This window comes from Drosophila yakuba, chromosome 3R (genome assembly GCF_016746365.2).
Source record: "Drosophila yakuba strain Tai18E2 chromosome 3R, Prin_Dyak_Tai18E2_2.1, whole genome shotgun sequence".
Lineage (NCBI taxonomy): Eukaryota > Metazoa > Arthropoda > Insecta > Diptera > Drosophilidae > Drosophila > Drosophila yakuba.
In genome coordinates, this window is record NC_052530.2 from 21,819,502 (window position 1) to 21,840,108 (window position 20,607).

The 20,607-nt window shown below is 40.5% G+C and overlaps 1 protein-coding gene across 3 annotated transcripts in view; it reads right to left on the reverse strand.

Annotated features, from left to right (window-relative positions):
• Positions 1–20,607, reverse strand: part of LOC6537872 (ETS-like protein pointed) — a 59,328-nt gene that overhangs the window by 17,182 nt on the left and 21,539 nt on the right. For 2 of the 3 annotated variants that reach the window (XM_039375110.2, XM_015193070.3), the window contains exons 4-6: positions 7,424–7,540; positions 6,835–7,038; positions 5,781–6,005 (exon numbers count right to left, since the gene is read on the reverse strand). In XM_039375110.2, the coding sequence (XP_039231044.1) occupies positions 5,781–6,005; positions 6,835–7,038; positions 7,424–7,540 (546 nt within the window). Of the gene's footprint in view, positions 1–5,780; positions 6,006–6,834; positions 7,039–7,423; positions 7,541–7,646; positions 8,276–20,607 lie in introns of those variants that run through there. The other variant, XM_002098377.4, reaches the window with a different exon arrangement.

The window sequence follows — 20,607 nt, forward strand, 5'->3', positions numbered from 1 at the left end:
TACCTTAGAAAAGGCAAAAAAGTAATCATTTTATGAATAAAATGTCATATTTGTAAGAACACAACTCTACTAAGACAACCTTTGAAATTAGCCTTTGATTTCGAAAGTTACCATCAGTTAGTTGTAATGATAATCTTTATTGTTTATGCTTGAATTCATACAGATAGCAAATCAATATATCAAATCAATATATATGACATATAAAACTCCGCTAAAAGCACACAACTGGGTATAAAAACGAGTGCGAAATAGCAGAAAACTGAAAACGTTGACTTGACTTTTCACAGCTCTCTGCGCTCTGGCACCCACGGAACCCCCAACCCGACCCCAAAAAAGCGGTTCCTAGATCATCATCACCACCAGCACCACCATCACCATCAGCACCACCACCACTATCACCACCACCACCGCCAGTTTAACCATCAGCATACAACACTGTATTATAACTCCGCCATAAAGCCGAGCTCCAGTAGCAGTTGCTCTGAGCAGCGAAGCGCGCAGGCGCGTAGTCGTAGTCGTAGTCCAAAAACTCCCAACGGCGTCGACTATGTTAATTAGTGACAATGTGATTTCTGGCCCTCAAGGCGCTGCGCCCCCTCTCCCTCTCCCACACCACAGCCACGCCCCCTCCCACCTCAGCTGCCAACGGGGCGAATGATTAATTTGCTGGCACTGAAAGCGGACTTCAGGCTGAAGTGGGTTGCCTTAAATTCCGCTAAATGCTTTAATAATATGCTTCGTTTTTTTGTTCTTCTGGTTTTGGTACTGGTTCTTCTTCGCCTGTGCATTTGCAAAACAATGGCGTTGAAATTAAAAATGAAATTCCACTTTATGACCTTAACAAATTTGCAATCAACATAATTCCCCATGTTATGACTCTTTAGGTTTTATGTTGCGTATCGAAACAGATTTCTTTAGCCCCAAAAAGCGTAGAGTAAGAACACATCTACTATAACTATTCTTCTAATTTTGTTGTTCTGCTCTGTTGAACCAACAATTTTGTGGGAGGTGAAAACTATCTTGCGTTAATGGCTGAATTTAGCGTAATTAATACGATGGAGCCGCAAATGAAGTCGATGTATGAAACAGCAAGCCGAGGTGAAAATATTTCCCATTTCGCCTCACATTGTATGGTAATTGGCTTTGAATCGCTGCCTTCTTCTTGGTAGGTTTTTACCATAATTTCATATATGAGCTGGATTCCCGATAATTCTGTGGCCTTATGTATTCGCTTGTTTTTTAAGGTTCAGGCTACTGTATAATTATGAGTTTTCTAAATTCCGAGAAACATCGCAAATTGCTTCGTTTTGTGGGCTAATCTTTTATAATTTTCCAGCTAAACATATTATCATAAATATGGTGAAGTACTGGTTAAAAATTGCTACATTTTGGTATGACTAAAATTTATCATGACTTTATCATTTTTTTAAAGAAAATTAAAGAGGAAAGTGTTTGGTATAAAACAAGTAGAAATGTTTTATATATAACCTCATTATCAGTATTCTTAGAAATAGAACTGCTCTATTAAAATTCTGCCATGAATTTGCCATCAAAACCACTGCCGAATGAAAGTGAAAATACCTCGCACGATGACTGTCTGCCACATGTCTGTCTTGGCGAGAACTGAAAGATTGTCATTCCATTGTCATTTTCAAAACCAACAAACTGTAACTAAACCTGACGTAGGGCTGTTTAGCTAGTGAGATGGAGAATTTACAAACTGTCACATGCGAGAACTCCAAAGACATGTGACTGGAGTGGAGTGGAGTAAAGTGGAGTGGATTGGATTGGACGCATGGAGGTGCTTTGTTCAGTCGGATGGATCTACAAGTCAAATGTGCATTAAATGTGTCATTCTGTGAGGCAACCAACAACAACAACAACAACAACAAGATCGGGGCATCCAAAGAGGTTGAAAACAGAAACAGTTCTATGGTCGGTTGATCGGTTGGTTGGTTGGTTGGTTGGTTGGTTGCCTGGGCTGAGGTTATATGGAGCTACGATATTGCGACGATGATAATGATGATGATGAGAATGATGATGATGATGATGAGAATGATGATGATGATGATGATAGCGATGATGAATCAACAGCCGGCAAGAGGCAACAATGGCAACTCTTCAAGCTTGGACAAACATTTCACGCATCAGGCATTTTATTATGTAGAAATAAAAAACACACAGAAAACAAAACAGCGGCATAAAAGCAAATACGAATGCTAAAACTTCATGAATGGGCAAATCATAGAATAGGAACAGCCATACAGCCATATAGCTTGGTGATTTTCGCAAATCTAAATTTAGTGGAACAATGGACTGTCGACTGAAAATGGATTTTCACCGCAGAGCTCCCAGAGGTAAATAAACTTGATTTCTCTCCACTTCGACTTGGGTTTCATTAAGGGTTCGCGTTCCACAGCCTAATGACATCATACGAGTGTAAAACCAAAAACAAAATAAATCAAATTTGAACAGATTCATATATACATACATATACGAACTGTGTTTTCAGAGGAGGAGCTGCAGAACAATGAAATAAAGGAGAAAAATAAAAAAACAACCAAAAAAGGCAGCGGCAATTTTGCGTGCAAATATCTAAGATACACTAGCCTAGATACGCTCTCAACCAAAACATCGAAAGACCCTGGTCATGATGGGGTCTATAGTCTATAGTCCGTCGAACAATCAGCCAGCCAGCCAGCTCACATATGTATCTGTGCACCATTGTATCTGCGATGTGCGCAAAGATTTTTAACCCGCTGACTAAGCGTTAGATACTGCAAATTGATCGAATGCGTATGAAAATAATTGCCAGGGACCTATTATTCATTAAAGTTAAAAAAAAATGAATATATATAGAGGGTTCTGCATAAATTCCGGCTGTGTTAAAGTGCAACACCGTAAATCATTCAGCTACACCACATTCAACTCCCCTCCGTCGTGAACGTGAATATCTTGAAGCGATGATGAAACTTTGAAACATTTTCAGCCTTTTTGCGCTTCGTTGATTTCGCTTGTAGGTGTTGCACCAGTGGGAGGGTCAAATTAAATGAAGAATACACAGTAAAAATGAGAAAAAGACTCAGTTCGTTGGCCATAGCAAAAGTGAAGCGTGTTCATGACACTGTTTTTATTATTTTCGGAGATTTGGAAACTCGTTTGCCAAAGGCATGAACTCGATTCTTAATGTGTGTAATTAATCATAATTTGTTTTTAGTTTTAATGACTGACTTTTAAGGCCCTAGTTGTGAAGGCTTTGCTTATTATTTGATTCTTTTTTGTTTTTGTTTGCTATTTGCTTTTAAGCCAAGTAGGCACACCTGGATGCCATAAACGCAGGGCACTCATCTGCATAATTGCCTTTCGCAGGGAGCCTAGCCTAGGAGTTAAGTGCCAGGAGCCGGGTTAAAAGTGTCAACAAGTCACGCACTTAGGATCCCAGACTTAAAGACCCTTCTCGGCAATCTTCTATAGTAATCCTCTCCAGCTGGGGTCAATCAATTTTTCACACAGCCCTCCTCGTCGTCGTCACACACGCACAAGAGAGAGAGAGAGTTACTTGTATGCAAATGATCGGGGAGGGCAAAAAACATCAATAATATGCAAATGCAGCAAATTAATGACTGACAAAAAGACAATCGAAACGAATTAAGAAAACCAGCCTACAAACCACTGGACGCCGATCCGATCCACACCGATTCGAGTCGCATAATTTCCGTAGATGCGGGCCGAGCAGGGACAATGACTATCCGACTTTTGGTGGACGGGGGTCCGGTACCCAGACGAACGACGGTGGCTTATCCGCAAGATTGAAATAATAACAATGCTGACAACAGGGGCTACTTCCCCAACAACCACGCAAATGATTGAATCAATTTGATGCCCAGAGCCAAGCCACTGAAACGATCGTGATGGACTTACATGTGTCCAATCACACTATGACATTGATGGTGACTATTGGGTTGTGTTAAGAACTAGGAGATATCTTAGCAATTTTACTCAAATTCAAGTTATGTAAAATAATATCTTTATAAATTTTAAACAAATATTTTACAATGTGTCATGAAAGCATCATATCACTCTATAAAGCAACCAAAAGAAAGAGTATTTAAAAGTCCCAGAAATATTCAGTGCCTCTATTTTGTTTTGTTTGACTTGACCAAAGAATTGATTGTTTCATTAGCCGCGCACACGTCTGCGACTGGGATATGTAAATATGTGAATGTTTTAACATTTATGGTCATAATGTGTCAAAGACCATAAATTCAATTAATTTATTGTAATGGCAGGAGTGGTCGTGGTTTCTCTGTAGCATCGACAAAGTGCAGACGACGTGTCCATGCTGGGGGTCAGTTGATTAATAATAAGACTGAAATTTGTATCGCATACTACATCATCTTGACACTGCAACTTCGTTGGAGAAACAAAATGCACAAAAACGGGCACAATGCAGCCTGATGATGATGGTGATCACCGCAGCAGTGGTGATGATGTTGCTGCTGTGTTCCAATTTGTACGGCGACGCATTAAATAAATGTATCTCAATCTCAAGCTGTGCCCTGGCGTCGACTCCGCCCCTCCTCCATCTCTTCCTCCTCCTCCTCAAAGACCCCCCTCATGCCATCGAATATGTAAACAATTTAAATAGATATTTAGATATGCTGCCTACGCTGGCGCCAAGCTCACACCGTCAGACAGGCCGCTATTTGTTTTAAAATTTAATTTCCGTTTCAATTTCACATAAATAAATTAAAATCACAGAAATATAACTCAGATACACTCAAGACATGGACATGTACTGCAATCGCCCCCCATAAGATACAGATATCAACGCAAAGGAAGCCAAAGATATAATAAAAACATTGTATCTGTGCAAATGAATTGTTTAAATTGGCTCTCAATTTGAATTTAGTTATGGATCTGCTCGTGATTTAGAGTCTTATGCCGGATGCACTAAACACATGCCAAACAACTGTTCATCATTTGGCCAAATCGGTGCGGAGGTTGGAGGTTTGAGGCTGGAGGATGTGCAATAAATAAAAGTGATCGCTTAATGAGCTCCAATATCCATCTCCCATCCATCGTTGTAATTTCAATATCAATATCGATTGTGTGTAATTTTACGTGGGGGCATTACGTTCAGGAATGCTGAATGCTGAATGATTTGGGCCATTCATAAAGTCTCTAGCCAAATGAATAGAAAACTGAATGAAATCTGCTACGAATAGTTAACGGCGCAGTTAAGCAATTTTCTTATCAATTGCAAACTATTTTTATTTTGCAAAACCAAGCCCCCCCCATCATATCTTTATAGGTCATGCATCTGTAAAGTTTATGGCTTCGCAGTTCTAGGAAATTTCAATGAAATTCTAAGTGTCATTTGCTTAGCTCATGATAAGATGTTTAGCACTGGGGGGAAGCACTATTGGGATTATGGAATTTTAATAACTTGAATAGATTCCTCAAAAGGGGCAATTAGCTGCACAAAATAGGCGACATTGTAAGTGGCTTGATAAGCAAGCACTTTGCAATTGCTCAAGTCTCACTTGAAGTTCTGCATTTCTGCGCACTTGGTCTGATTATAAAGGGAAATAATACGTATTGATTGATAAGATGTACTACTTAAAAATCGGAAACGGAAACGGAATTACATACAACGGTTACTACGACTCAAGCCTTTCACCTTCTCATCGCTGAAGGACATTCACTTTCGATACAATTGATTGTGTATGCATTTATGAATACGCCTAAATTAGTATCTTTCGGATTGCTTCACTTACCGTTGTGGGAGTGGGGCGTGGCGCGGTGGAAGTTTTTGTTATCACTGTTCCCCGCCGACGTCACATAATCCATGGACAGGCGGCTGTTGAGGCTGCTGTTGTTGCTGTTGGCGGGCGGCTCGGTGGGGTAATTGGCCACCTGGTGGTCCGATCCACAGACCGAGGCCGTGGTGGCCGACTCAAAGGAATTGCCATGGACAATGTCCTCATTTGGTTTCTCGCAATCTGAAAATATGTCGAAATGGCAAAAGGGGTTCGGTGAAAAGGTGTACAGCAAATTGAGTTAGTTGCATAAAAATACTAATGGGGTTTTACCCCAAACTAAGAGCTGGCCAAACTCAATAAATTATAAAAATCATACTGTCCAAATAAGTTTATTTTTTTGTACAGGCATCCCCAACCATACAGTGGAGTTTCAACTTCAAACTTTATAGTATACAAATAAGCAAATGCAAACGGAACGATTTGCATTTCTACAATCTATTGAGTTTCAACTTTAAACTTTATAGTATTCAAAAAGTATTTATAGTATCCAAATTCAAGCAGAAAGATTTGCATTTCTACAATCTCTTTTATAAATCCGCTTATCTTAGTGCAATAATGAGAACATTTATCCGTGTTAAGCTTTAAACTTTCTATTCAAATTCACTAAAAACATTGGTTTTTTAAGTGCATGCGCTAACTGCGACCTCTACTTCAAATCGAATTTCAGCGTGGACAGGAAGCTTCAGAAGTACTAAAAAAAAAAGGTTTAATATAAAGGGTATGAGACTGTTCAACAGGTCAGAGAACCGGTTCACACCGCCACCCATTCCATGGCAAACCCAATAGAGCCACCCCAGCCACCATGATGGACTCCTTGACTTTGTTAGACAGGCTTCCGTTTTGGGTTTACCTCAGTTTGCCTCGATTTTGCCCCGGTTGCCACTTGCTTCTCTTTGGGGCAGGTAAATTTCGTTAGTGGCGCCAGTTGTGTCCATGTTTATGGCTCTTACTCTGGGCTTACTCATTTTGCCGTCGGCGCACTGGCATGCGGCTCACGTACTCTACTCACCTTTTTGCAGGATGTCCAAATGCTCCCACAGTATGTCGCCGGTGAAGGGCGGCGTGATGGCCAGGAACTTCTCCTTGCCCAGATCGACCATGGCACGGCCCTTCATCTTGTAAAAGGGGTCCAGGTTCATGGAGAGCAGCGAGAACTCATTTTTAGCCCAGTTGAGCCAGTAGATGACATGCTCCTCCGTCCACTCACGCGGATCTGCATGGGAAATAATACAAAGGAAACGTTGAGGGGGAGTGTAAATACACATAGAAATAGGAATAGAAATATATATATAAATAGAGAGATGGAAATTAATCGTTTTCTAATGCCTACAGCTCGGTGGCGACTTAATTAGGCGTGGGAGCGCACTTTGTTATTGCTGTGGGAAACTATTAATATTCATTGGCACTCAGGCCGGAACTCCAATTGATAGTTCACGGTTAGTTAGGATAATTAAGATTACGTTCTTCAAGTTAAGAGATCCAGCAGGAATAGGCAATAAGCTTGAATTATATAACTTATTTGTAACAAGGACTTTGACGGACACATATGTATAAGTTATAGTCGCATCTATTAAATCACTTTCTAGATATCTTCTTACCTTTGGTTATGTTGCATTTTTGGACCTCCTTTTCCCAGGAGGCGAAGGAGGCCTTCAGTACCTCGTTGACCTTGCGATTGGTGCCCGGCGTGAGGGGTGGCAAGGTGGTGGGAACTTCTGTAAAATACAAAAACAATCACAGCATTAGGATACATAATAATAGAACTTAAAACTTGCTTTGGATAAGAAACTATGAAAGTGTGGACTGTTAACTTTATCGAACCTTTGAGCTTGCTATGATTGGTGGTCAGCTGCTGCAGCTTTTGGCCCTTCAGGTGGAATTTTCCCGTAAAGCACTGATAGTTGTTGGGCAAGAAGGTCTGATGGTGGTGGTTATAGTTTGCCGACCGCAGCGGCGGCAGCATCCGACTGTCATTCCAATCGATCCACTCATTGGTCATAATCGGGCCAATTGAGATCTTGTATGAGAACGTATGTATTTGTTTACGCACTGGGTGTCAGGGGTTAAAAAGGGGGAACGGCGATCGTACAATTGATCTTAATTGATTGGTGCGGCACAATCTTGACCCGAAATGTCAGTGAAAGTCGCGACCCTTTCACAGCGCTCGAATCCGTCAGATACAAATGTATCTTGGGCGTGCAATTGTCGCGCCTTAATTGTGGTAATTGAACGTTAATTGCATATATCACAGCACCATTTAGCCATTAACAGATTGTCAGCATTAGCAAATGGGTTTACAAAAACACACACACACACGGACTCCTTTCTTGAGATTTAATGAAATTTGTTCTTATTTTTAATGCAATAAATAGAAACAAAAGACGAAACGGAAAATTATATGTTGTAATTCGCTCGTCGTTCGTTCTGTGTATCTATCGGATTGCTGGATTTGTGAAACCAAACTGAAACGAAACGATCGTATCCGTAGCTGTAGCTGCATATCCTAAGCAAAGCGAGCGAAGCGAAGAGAGACAGAGAGACACAGCGCCAGAGAGCGCAACAAGTGGGAACGGAACTCGTAAATCTCGAAACCCTCTTGCGGAACGAACTGGAATTCATTCATAAAACGATGCGTGTGTGCGTGTGTGTGTGCGTGCGTGCGCTCTCTCGGCGGCGTCTGTGTGTGTGTAGTGTGCGTGTGTGTTTGGAACGGAAACGGCCATCATCAGAGCAACAACAACTACAGCTAGTAAAACAACAACGCCAGGTTGTTTGTTTAGCCGAGAGTAGAAGGCAAAAGGCAACGAAAAAACAAAAAAAAAATAACAAAACACACAGACACACGAAAAAATTAAAGCAAAAAAATAATGCAAGAAAGAGAACAAACACAAATAAAGCAGGCAGCACTCTTTTTCGGAACATTAGCAACAGGTGACCAAATGTGCGATTATACAGGGTGTAACAGGTGACCAAATGTGCGATTATACAGGGTGTAACAGGTGCGCCAAATAGAAGAGTGCTTTAAAAAGTCGGCATCACAAATACATAAGTATAAATCTTGTTTAGTTGTTTAATTACAAGCTACACAAATATAAAGTTCATATGAATTCGATAGAAAATACTACTTTTATAACTATAAAATTGAAAGCAGAGAACTGTGCTCCTTGAAACTAAATAAACTGAACTTTACTAGTTACTGTTAAAAAAAATTAATTTTTATTATTTTATCCTATTACATTAAGTGGCTTGCTTTTTGAATTTCTGGTGCACTTCCTATCTTCCTGTTTGATCATAATTTGTATCTTTTTCTTTTTCGTAATTTTTTAAACAGATTGTGCAGCACATATGGTAAATCTACTCATGTTTCTCCCCCCTGCAATGACTCGAAAAAAAAATGTGAAAAAATGCCCAGGCACACAGGCAATTTATGAATGAATTTCTTGTGTTGCCTCACACGCGCATTCTTCTCCAAAGAAACTCCAGACAACGAAAACAACAAAAAAAAAAAAAAAAAAAAGAAGAAGACACTGATATTGTAGTAAGGGAACGCTTCGTATTTCGAAGATACAATACCTCAGGCGATAGGCGCAGCAACAACAACAACAATCGATCGAGACGTTGACGTCGACAGAGGCCGCTTCCGCTGCTTCCGTTCGATGTATTGATAGCGTGCAAGCGAGATGGCTAGATGGCGAATGGCCAGCGGGGAAAAGAGAGAGAGAGAAAAAGTGGCCAGGGCTAAGGAGAGGAGGATAAGATAAAGCTATTATTATGATGACTACGCGACCAGGTAAATTTATGAATGGGATACGAAACGAAACGAGAGAAGACGAGACGGGACGCGAAACATTGACTCCGCGGCTTTACGTCTATGAATGAATTGAAATTACGTGCGACGGCGACGGAGAAGGGAAAGGGAACGGGGAAGGGGAAGGGAGATCATTTGGTCATTATCACAAAACCGCATAATTGGCGACAAATGCAGGGGAAACCCTTTGGCTTTATCTACGCCACGACGTTTACCTGAACGGCACCGGAAAAAATAACTAATCTACTTTGGCAGAATGTCAGGAAGGCCTACTAAATCCATTTCATTATCCAGGATCTTCAGGAGCATTACTGTTAGACTATATTATCATATTTCATCTTTAGTTTCTCTCTGTATTTTTTAATTTTATTATATTACAACTACATGCTTACTTCCTAACTGATAGTATAAGCTATTCCCCATCTGCGTTTCAATTCTTTCAGTGTATGTTTCAGTCCCAAGGTGGGCTGCGTGTTAAAGAAATGACTTCTCATAGCCATGACTATGGGCTCCGAACATATTTGGCATTGCATACATATGTATTATAACAATTATTATGACTTGTAGTCGGTAGTCGAAGTAGACGCGAGGCACTTCAAAGCCCAGCACTTACAACTCGAAATTACAAAACGTCTGTGCGTGTTCGAAATTCATTATGCGATCCGTCTAAAGTCGACGAGGGGATCCCAACCAACCAAGTTGGCGCACCTTTGTGGACCTCTGGGCCACACACATGGATCCAGCCAGGGATCTTTCAATTGGAAGCCACTCCACTCGATGCGCTGCGGTTGGTAATCACAATCACACGAGGTGTTCATTGTTCGCTCCTAGTTGCCTCACTTTTTGCAGCTCCACTTGGAAATGGGTCAATCACGCCGAGCACCGACCACCAACCAACCAAGTACCAAGCACCGCCCGTCTGTCTGCTGTCTTCTTAGATCACGAGATGGACCCATCCACATCCACATCCAGATCCACATACACGTCATGGTGTCTTAATTCTCACTGAGATTCCCCTTGAGCTGCCTCGCATTACTTCAGTTATGATTAATTTCATTTTATTTATTTAATAATTATATTTGCACTGGGTGGCATTTGATTTAGCTAATAAATATGCATGATTCAGCTGATAAATATGCATCTCTGCAGTGGAGGTGAGGCTAATCCATGGAGTATCTACTCATAAGTTTGACTTTCTATATAGTAAATAGTGTAGCAAGAATCTAAGCAAATATTTGAAACATTACTAACCACTTGTTTTTATCTTTACCAACTGAAAAGCTGAGAAAATCGAGAGCTACGCTATATTTTTAATAAACTCGCGATTATTTTTAGATTTGCTACAAGTAAAGACTCAGGCTCAACTGCGATATTGAAGTCACGTAGTCCACGGAAGGGAAGCTGGTGCATTGCAAGTACAGAACCCTTTAATGCTAGACGTTATGGCTACGAAATGGCAATCTATATAAGACCATTTTGTACCAGGCACCCGCTTCAGTCTTATTTCATGGGGCACTACGTAAATGGAGATTGGTTGTTTGCGTTTTGTGGGTGGACTCGTGCCAATCTCAAAGTGTGAGTAATTGCGCAATTAGCACACGAGTGTGGAGAAATCTTATCGCAATTCCTAGAAATGGGACTCGAAAGAAGTGCTAGCTAAAATTTATTAGTGCAGGTTATTTTTAAAACCATTACATCTTATCAGCTGGAGACCTGCCTCCCGATATAATGGGCATCGAAAGTGCTGCAAAGTAAGTTCATTCATAAAATGTGTGAAAGCGATCGGCGCTTTTCTACGCGTAAGCTTGAACAATAAAGTTCTATTTCCGTTTCCTGTTGTGATCAGATCGTTATCGTGCGATAACCGGAGAAATTTCAATTTTAATGGAGTGCCTGATTGTCGATTCGAATCGAATCGAATTGAATCAAAGGCAATTGAAGCGCACACTTAGCGTTCACCTTGCCACCTTGCCTCAGTTCACCTGAAGGCGCAGCAAGCGGCACGCAATTTTCTTCCCAGCGAAATTGCACCGGAAAAACTAAATAGAAACTAGTTTGCCGAATTTAGTTGTGAACTTAGAACTAGTCTTGAAATAAAGTGTCTTTAAAAGCATTCTCTTGATGTGTTAAATATTTAATAATATTTTATGGGCTAAAATATATTTAAGAAACGCTTTCCCCAAGTGTAGTAACAGCCAAAAGGCAGGCATCGCAACTACGTCAACAACTGAGAACAACTGGCAACCACAAAGGCAGCGAACAACATTATTAAGTATTTGCCATTGACTTCCGGTCGTTAGATATTTCATTACCAACTTCGACTTCAACTTTGGATCCCTGGAGGTGGGCTGCTCCCAAGCTCTTCTATTAAATTGTATAATATTCCGCCTTCCACTAGCCTGGGCGGTCTCGATGATGGGCTGCTGGGTAAGCGAAGAGATACGAGTTGCAATCGAGACCAGATGGGCAGGCAGCAGATACCAGTGATGGCGGTGTAATTATGGCAAAATATATAGTGCAATCAATACCCGGTACTGTACCTTCATACGTTTGCAATTTAATGAAAGCGTTTGTGGTATATGTAGGTCTTTGAGAGAGTCCTCTGTCTCCTAGCATTGGTACCGTCTTTTGAAGGTCCTTTGACATGCAATCGGCCATAAACGATTTGCGCCTCGGGCCAAACAAGGCAACTAATTTGATGGAAATTCCAGCAGTTTAACTTCGATTGTCAGGGAATTGTATATGAGGATATATAGGTAGTTGTATACGAGTGTGTGGGTTTGATGAACGCTTCTCATTTAGTGCTTAAATCGTAAATTAAGTCAATAAAAGGGGCGTCATAAGAGGAATTAAATAAATACAAATTCAAACAGAGGCAAAATGTGACAAGTTCTTGGAAAATGTTGTCAACATAAAAAAAGCATAGCCGCAAAATGCATTGGTCTGATTTAGACCACGAAATACCCTGCAACATCAAATATATAAATGTAGTAGTAACGAATTTATTTTTATTATAATTCAAGTTAAACATATATAATAAATTCATAAATCATGTAATTTTAATCAAGTAAATTTTTTTAATATATTCTTTTTGATTAAGAACTTTTAAAGCGCAAACTTATATTCCGGTCTGCAAGCTCTCGAGATCACAAGATTTCTTCGAATTCCGTAAATGCACCTTAAGTTTCCTTAATATCGGAAAAAAAAAAACGAGGAAAACAAACTTAAAATTCTGGATAAAAAATGGAAAGAGAATGGAAGACGGACAGGCCAACTGAAAATTATATTGAAAGCAAATAAATCAAATAATGTGCAGCCAAATTACGACAAAATACACATTCGAGTATAAATAAATATGTACGTATGCATGACAGGAGGCGAACCGGGCGTTGGAGTTTGGAGTTGGGGTCTTTAAAAGGGGGAGTGAGCGTCTCAGTGTGTGTGTGTGTGTGTGCGGGGGGAGTTTTCGATATAAAAATAATTGCAGGAATTGTGTGTTGTCGACGACGTTCGAAGAGAAAAAAATACATACAACAAAAATAAAAGGCCATATAGGAAAAAATCAGCGAGACGATCGGCTGCTTCTTGTTGCACATTTGCAGCTGAAACAGCAAAAGTAGAAAGAGAGGGGGCGAAGCAAGTGTAAAAGAGAAGTGCGCTGGCTAACAAGAAGAAGACGAGGGAGCTGCGACCCTGGTGAAAAAAAAAAAAATAAAAAAAAATTGGTAAAGATGGGGGGAAAAAGGAGAAAGAAGCGAGGAGTTGTCGTACGAAACTTACTACACCGGAAATATAAAATTACACACTCAACACTTAAATGGCATGTGTGAGTGTGACAGTATGTGTGTGTGTGTGTGTTGTCGTGTGTTTGTATGAGTAAGTTGCATGCTGCAGTTGAGATTCTTCGAGATGCGTGGAGATGCAGTGCGTCACGTCTACAGGGTGCAAAACGATCGAACCCAATTTGACCGATTCCCCATCCCACCTCCTTTTCTCCTTGGTTTTTTTATTATTCATTTTTTTGTCGGCAAAGGGCAGGGAAACGCAAATTAATTGCCCAATTTGAAAGGTTGGTAGGTAGGCAGTAGTAGCCCCCATTCGACAATCAATGGACATGAAAAGTGTTGCACCTCAGGTGTGTTCCATAATTATGGGAATATTTATTTAGCCAACTGCACGAGAGGATGATTTATAAAGCGGATTATATTTATGGCATTTGATGGGGATTAAGGGTGTAAAACGGCGAAGAAAATCCCAAAATCAAGAGAGTGAAATTTTGAAAAGGATATGAAACTGAAGGGTCTTCAATTGGTTTATTGCAATAATAATATCAATCAGAGGATGATACATTGCAAGTTACCTTGCCCTTAAAGTAATGAAAGAGTTTATTTCCACTACGCCTAAACAACTTCATATGTTCCTAATTTCCTAATTTAATTAAACATTCCCAAACATATATAATTTTAATTGCTCCTTCGCATTCAAACCCTTTGGAACGTCCTTTGTGTGCCATCCTCACGGAAAGCGAAATTCGCAGAAAATAAAATTCCCACGCACTTGAACTTGAATTGTTCGCTGTGTTATTTTGACAGATTCCAATACAAGTTCATATGCAAACATATATGTATATTAATGCTCTGCGCTGTTTAAAAAGACTCAAATTACACAGATACACACACACAATCGAGGACTGCCGACTGCTGAAAGATTAACACACAATATGTCTGTGTCCTGCAGCTTTTACCTGCTAATGATCCCCGAAAAGGCCGCGCATACCCTCTCTTCGCTGCGGTCATGTCCGACTTGTTGCGTCCTTTGGCGGCTTTTGACCCCCAACCCCCCTCCACACCCCCTGAATCAGCGGACGATCAAGGACTCTACTCGCTTGGCGTCTGCGGCGTGGGAAAAATCAGTCCAAAATTCGCTCCTTCTGTTCGGTTTCTCTTTTTTCCCCCATTTAATATTATTTTTTTTTTATTTTGGCAAAAAAATATATTTCTCAAGCCGCGCAGAGATCTTGTCTCCCCCTTTCAATAATTTCTGCGCTGATTTTTCGAAGGGGGCCGCCGCTGTCTGGATTTTTCGAAGTGGACTGAGTCACTGCCACAGGTAGTGAAAACCAATGGCTGATAACAAAGGCAACCCGCTGTCTAGTAGCCCTCGAAAGTCCTCAGACAGCTTGACCCAGCGTTACTTGTGTTTAGACTATGTACATATTTTATATGTATTACTCACTAATAGTAGATAGGCCATGGTTCCTGACTCATTCCGACCGATAAAGTCGGTAATTCTAGGAAACATTTCGAGCTTGGGCTCCCCTATCTCGCAATTTGTGTCGCCAAGTGCTGTCTTTAATTTGGTTCTTTCAATTTTAATTTCATTCAATTAGCCCATGGAAATCTCACAACAACAAAACCAATTCACCAGCCTCCTTTTCGAGATCTCTTGTTTAATTGTTCTCTAAATTGATGGTGGGCGGACATGGACGGACACTTTGTCTAATTGCATTTATTCACAATGGTACATCAGCTTTCATAGTTTACAACGAATCCAGTAAATTGACCGAGCTTTAAGTGTGCGATGTAGATTTTGATCGGCAAGATCAGTATGGTATATAAGTGAAGAACTTGGGAAAACTTAAGGACTTTAGATTAGCACTGCATTCTACAGTTTTCTACGTGGTTTTTTGCGCTTTTTAATTACTTTTCAACTTCTTGCTTAACTATAAACGTGTTTTTGTGCCAACTTGGTTATCTGCAGCCAAAAAACCAAAAACCAAGAAGTGCAAGCATACTTTTACACTGTAACTTGATTTAAGCAAAATTGTGCTGATAAAAATACGTTTTACACAATATTCTACGAAATGTTCAGCTTGAAATGCACTTCCAAGAACATGAAAATAACCAACAGAAAATATACATATATATGTATCCGACATAACTTTATAGCCGCAATTATTTGACTCGAAAGTGAGAAACGTTTGGCAGCTATCGCCTGGTATTGTTGTTTTTTCCATCCACACTAGCAGCAGCGAGTAAAAATGTTTATTTAGCAAACGATCAACAGGAGAATACAAATTTATATGGACAGGCCAAAGTCAATCGGTGGAAATCCCCAATAACAATTGCAAGCCATAAACTTGATGATCAAACGAAAACTCTCACATATTCGAGTGCGAGTGGGTGAGCAATATGCCGGCACTAGGCGCGAAAGAGAGGCAAGATAATGCCAAACGGAACTGAGATCAATCGTATGTCCCAGATACCCGAATTGGTTGGTTATTCTGGCTAAAAGCAAATAAATTCATTTTTAATATGCTCCAAGGAAACCAAATTCAAGGCAGCAAATAACTAGAAAAAAAAAATGGGTGTTTTTCAAATTTTTATGGGTATTTTGTTTCAACAAGAAAAACAACGCCCAGACATTAAAGAACACAAACAGCAGATATATGTATGTATATGTATTTGTATGTAGCTGAGAAAAGCTGGTAAAAGCTGAGAAAAACCGAAACAGACAGCGCGGCATTTTCAGTTTTCGAAATTTACCAAATTTTTCAACTACTGCAATCGCAACTTCAACGGAACTTGTCAATGTTTACAAACAAACAAACAAACAGTACCAATATATTGTATGTACTACCACATCGAATACCATATTATCTAAACCGATTTATATGAACGCAGTTCTTATTTTTTTGGCACAATAAATTCCCGGTTGCAAACATTGTTTATTTTCCGTTTTTGGTGGAAAAACATCAAACGACAAACTGGGGAAAAAGCCCCAATGAAAATTTTATCCCACAAAAACTAAAGTTTATGATCGGTGGGGGTTATCTATATGCTATATATACTATATGCTATCGATTGTTCTTCCTGCCCGCCTCTTTCACTAATTATGAGTTGTCTTGGGGGTTGGGGATATTCTTTGTGATGGTGTTTCTTTTTGGATCAAAGATCAAAGAGCTCCCGTGTTTGTTGCCATTGCACTCGGTTGTTAATAGCGGGTGGTATGTGGTGGGGTTAGGGGGTGTGTTGGGGGGTTCCAACTAATGCCCACAAGGTGTGAAATAAGCTGAGGATCGGGGAGGAACGTGCAACATGCCGCGCTTGCAACGGAAGGCAACGCCGAATGTCTGATATCAAACAGACACATTGGCAACTGTTTGAAGTGCAATCGACATACTCGTACTCGCGATCGGCATTCTATATATAGGAATGCTTCGGAAAAGATATGTTATGAGTGTTTTATGAAAGGAAATGTTTAGGCATGTGATTGCTGATCTGAGCCGATCATTAAGTATAGGTTATATGGCCTATATATGTATGTGGCATGTATGACGTAGAGCCTAACACTTAAGGTTAACCATACATGTTTACTTTTTCTTTCATCTTTTCAATCATGCAAATTATGGCAAAACGCTTGCAGTGGATGCCATTTTTTTCCATTTTTAATGATGTTACAAATTATGACAGTTCATGTGCAAAGCTTTACGCGTTTAAGCAGATTCTAAAACTAAAGAAATGTTGGCTTTACAAATCACCAACTCTGCAATCAGTAATTTCCCCTCCAAGAAAGGTGTAATACTGAAACGATTGATTGATTAATTGAGTGGCCAACGAATCAGCTCTTTCCGTAACGAACTCCCATAAAATCTTTTGCCAAAACTAAACAACGGCCAAAACTATCAATTGACAGCGAAGGAAATCACAAATAAATCTATGGACATCCATGGCTATATATATAAATCTTTATATGCATGGCCATAAATCTCGGGCCAGATCATGGTGTAACAACAACAACAACAACAGCGAAATTTTAATCAACACTCATTAAGTCTGTAAGTTCGCTGGCATTATAATTAAGAGAAATTAGATTTCCATCGGCGCTACGTTGACGTCGGCTGATGATTATGATCATTGCGATCGCGATCGTGATGATCGGTTGCGATGCGATGTGATGGGATGCTATTGGATTGGATGGACGACCTGTTGGATCAGTGGACACCCAGAGCAGCAACAAATATCTAATATCTATAGCGATCGAGTGGGGAGCTTTTCGTTGTTTAACGATTTTGCAATTCAGCTGTCGATCATTTCATTCATAAAATCTTGGCACGCTCACACACACACACCTCACGGTTCCATTCACACAGAGGGAGATCCATCCGTTGATCTGGAAAACTCGCACATCCACATCCGCACATGCTGCGTTAATGCCAGTCCGTAAGTCCACAAGACTCACTCCTCCTCCATCTCTCCATTCCTCCTCCACCAACCAAGTCCACCAAGTCCACTAGCCACCCGCTCCGCTGCTCCGCTCGCTGGGATCGGTGGTTTGGTTTGGATCGGATTGGATCTCCCCATCGGTCCACTACAAACGAATGGTGATTAATTCATGTAGTGGCCGGTGGAGCCCCCTGATCTCCGCCAGCCACCTCCTTTGGCCCCCTAGGCCATTCGCCGTTTTCTCAATGGGAACTGGTTTCGTCAGTTCGGCTCGTTCATTTCAGTTCAGTTCAGTTCAGTTCAGTTCATTCGATCGATCGGCCGTCGCTGGCGTTGTTGATATTGGGGTTTATGTTATTATATTCATCCTCACCTGATCCCCAGCAGCTGCTCATCCGGTCAATGTGAGAAAAAACTTAAAACAAACGCAACAAATTTCCATGCAAGCGGAAAAGTCTCGAATATGGAATACCCTTTCAGCGCATTTCACTATCAGCGTTAGCTTTTAAGGATGAATATTTCTAATAAAAAGCTTACACTTATATAGATTATATATATTTATAGAACTTATGTTTATAATTTATTAAATATCCAGGGCAATTATCGAAAAACTGTCTTTAATTACTTTATGAATCTACTTTTCATGGATGTTACTTATACTTGATATTTCAATCCTCATCTTCATATTTCATCATTTAAAGCTGAGAAGCTCAGCTTCCTTATAAAATAATATCTAATATAGTTTTTAGGTTCCTTTAAAAAATCGTCGTTCATATATCCTGAAAAATAGTTTAGGGTATCCAATGATAAGGAAACAAGCCATGCAAAAAAAAAAGTCATGGCAGAAACGCATGCAACTTTTTCTTTTCGGGTTTGTTAGCAGTTTCTATTCGGACTTTAGCTGCAACATGGAGTTTGGAGCTGGGAGTTTGGAGCTGGGTGCTTGGAGCTGGATGCTTGGAGTATGGAGCATGAAGAGTATGGAGCATGAAGAGCTGGGGGAGCCGATCAACTGGCCAGATATTGAGTTGTGCCAAGCGAGGCTAAGTGAATGATGTGGTGGCGTTGGGAAGCTCGAGACCGTGCCAAATGAAATGCGAAAGTTGCTGCCCGGCAATACGGCCATGCATCTATCTGACATTCAAATCAGCTTAGAAAACTGCAACTCCAGTGGTCAAGTGGGGTTTTTCGACGGCAGTCGGCCAGGCCCAGGTCCAACCTATTTGCAGCATCCGCAGCAGCAACTGCAACTGCAGCAACTGCAGCAGCAGCAAAGGAAGCCGAGTGGGCTGAGAAAAAAACTAAAGCAAACTCTTTTTTTTTTTTTTTGCCCCCACTGCGGAAGTTTGTCAAGCACGTAAAACAGTTAATGGACACAGGATATGTTTCCGGGCCAAACTAGTTTCTCCGACTTCATCTCCGCTCGATTTTAGTTTGGTTGTTTTTGCTTTTTACCTGTCTGCACCCATCGAAGTTATTAATAATAAATTTGTTTTAATCAATGAATGTGTAGAAAACTGCCAGACCCACAGAGAGACTTGTTGTGGTTGGCTGAGAAAACGAAAAATGAATAAATGGAAAAATGAATAAATGGAAAAACAAACAAAACTAGTTCGTTCGTTCTGCGTGTATTGGCAAATGTTTGCCACGATTATGATGGGATGAAATCGTCTTAATTGGCTTTTAATTGCTATGGGAAGTTCGGTTTGATGTTTTCACAAGTTCCTCCTAATCAAATCAATAGTTAACGCATAAATTAGATAGGCAGATATCAATGGGAAGCGGCATTTGGGGTTATTTCAACCATTATTAATGCGGTCACTCACCCAATCAGCGGGGCAAACAACGGTTCATAATCGGAAATACACATAAAGTTCAAGTTAAGTTCAGTATTCTAATGAGCAATTTGGCAAAGAAACGGATATTTCTTTGACTTAATGAATGAAACGGGAATTGTTCTAATTTGTATTTAGGATAAACGGAAGAAGATTTCATTAGCAAACTAAGCTGTGAGAATGTAAACTTCTTGACAAAGTTCATCTGAATTTAAGAACATTATTCTCTGCCCTGCTTAAAAGCTATCCACGCAGAAAGCAATCAACTAACCCATCGTAATCATCGTAAAATTGAGTAACTACCGCCTATTTAGAAAAATATAAATAGACATAAGGACCCCAAGAAGCCTTGATCTCCTGCAGCGCAAGCGAGTTTTTAAAGCTCTCAACTTCAATTTAATTTAATTTACCAATATGAATATCAATAATTGAGCGTAACCAAAGAAAATTCCCCCAATAACCCGCAGCTTTAATGAAGCACCGAAAGGAAGCGGCTGCACGTTAAAATCCATCCATGGGGCAGGAGTCCGAGTGGAGAGACTCCACATTTTAAAGCGCAAGATAAACACGAACGATTGGATGCCGATCGGATCAGTTGTGGCTATCCCCAAAGAGCAGCAGCTCCACAGAGAAGACTTAAGCTGCGCCGTCGATTGTCGCGGCTTACAACAAACAAAGAGCCCCCCCCCCAACTCCAGAACCCTCCTCTTGTGATCCCCATCCCCATCACCATGCCCCATCACCATGCCCCGATCTCGAAATGATCGTGTAGAGATGTTCAAGCGAAGGCTGCGTTGGAAAATACAGTAGCCGAGCAGTAGCCAGCAAACAAATTACACACAATTCAAACTCCAAACAGAAGATTTCACAGCATCCAGAGCCGAACAACAAGAACAGCAAGAACAACATTATTA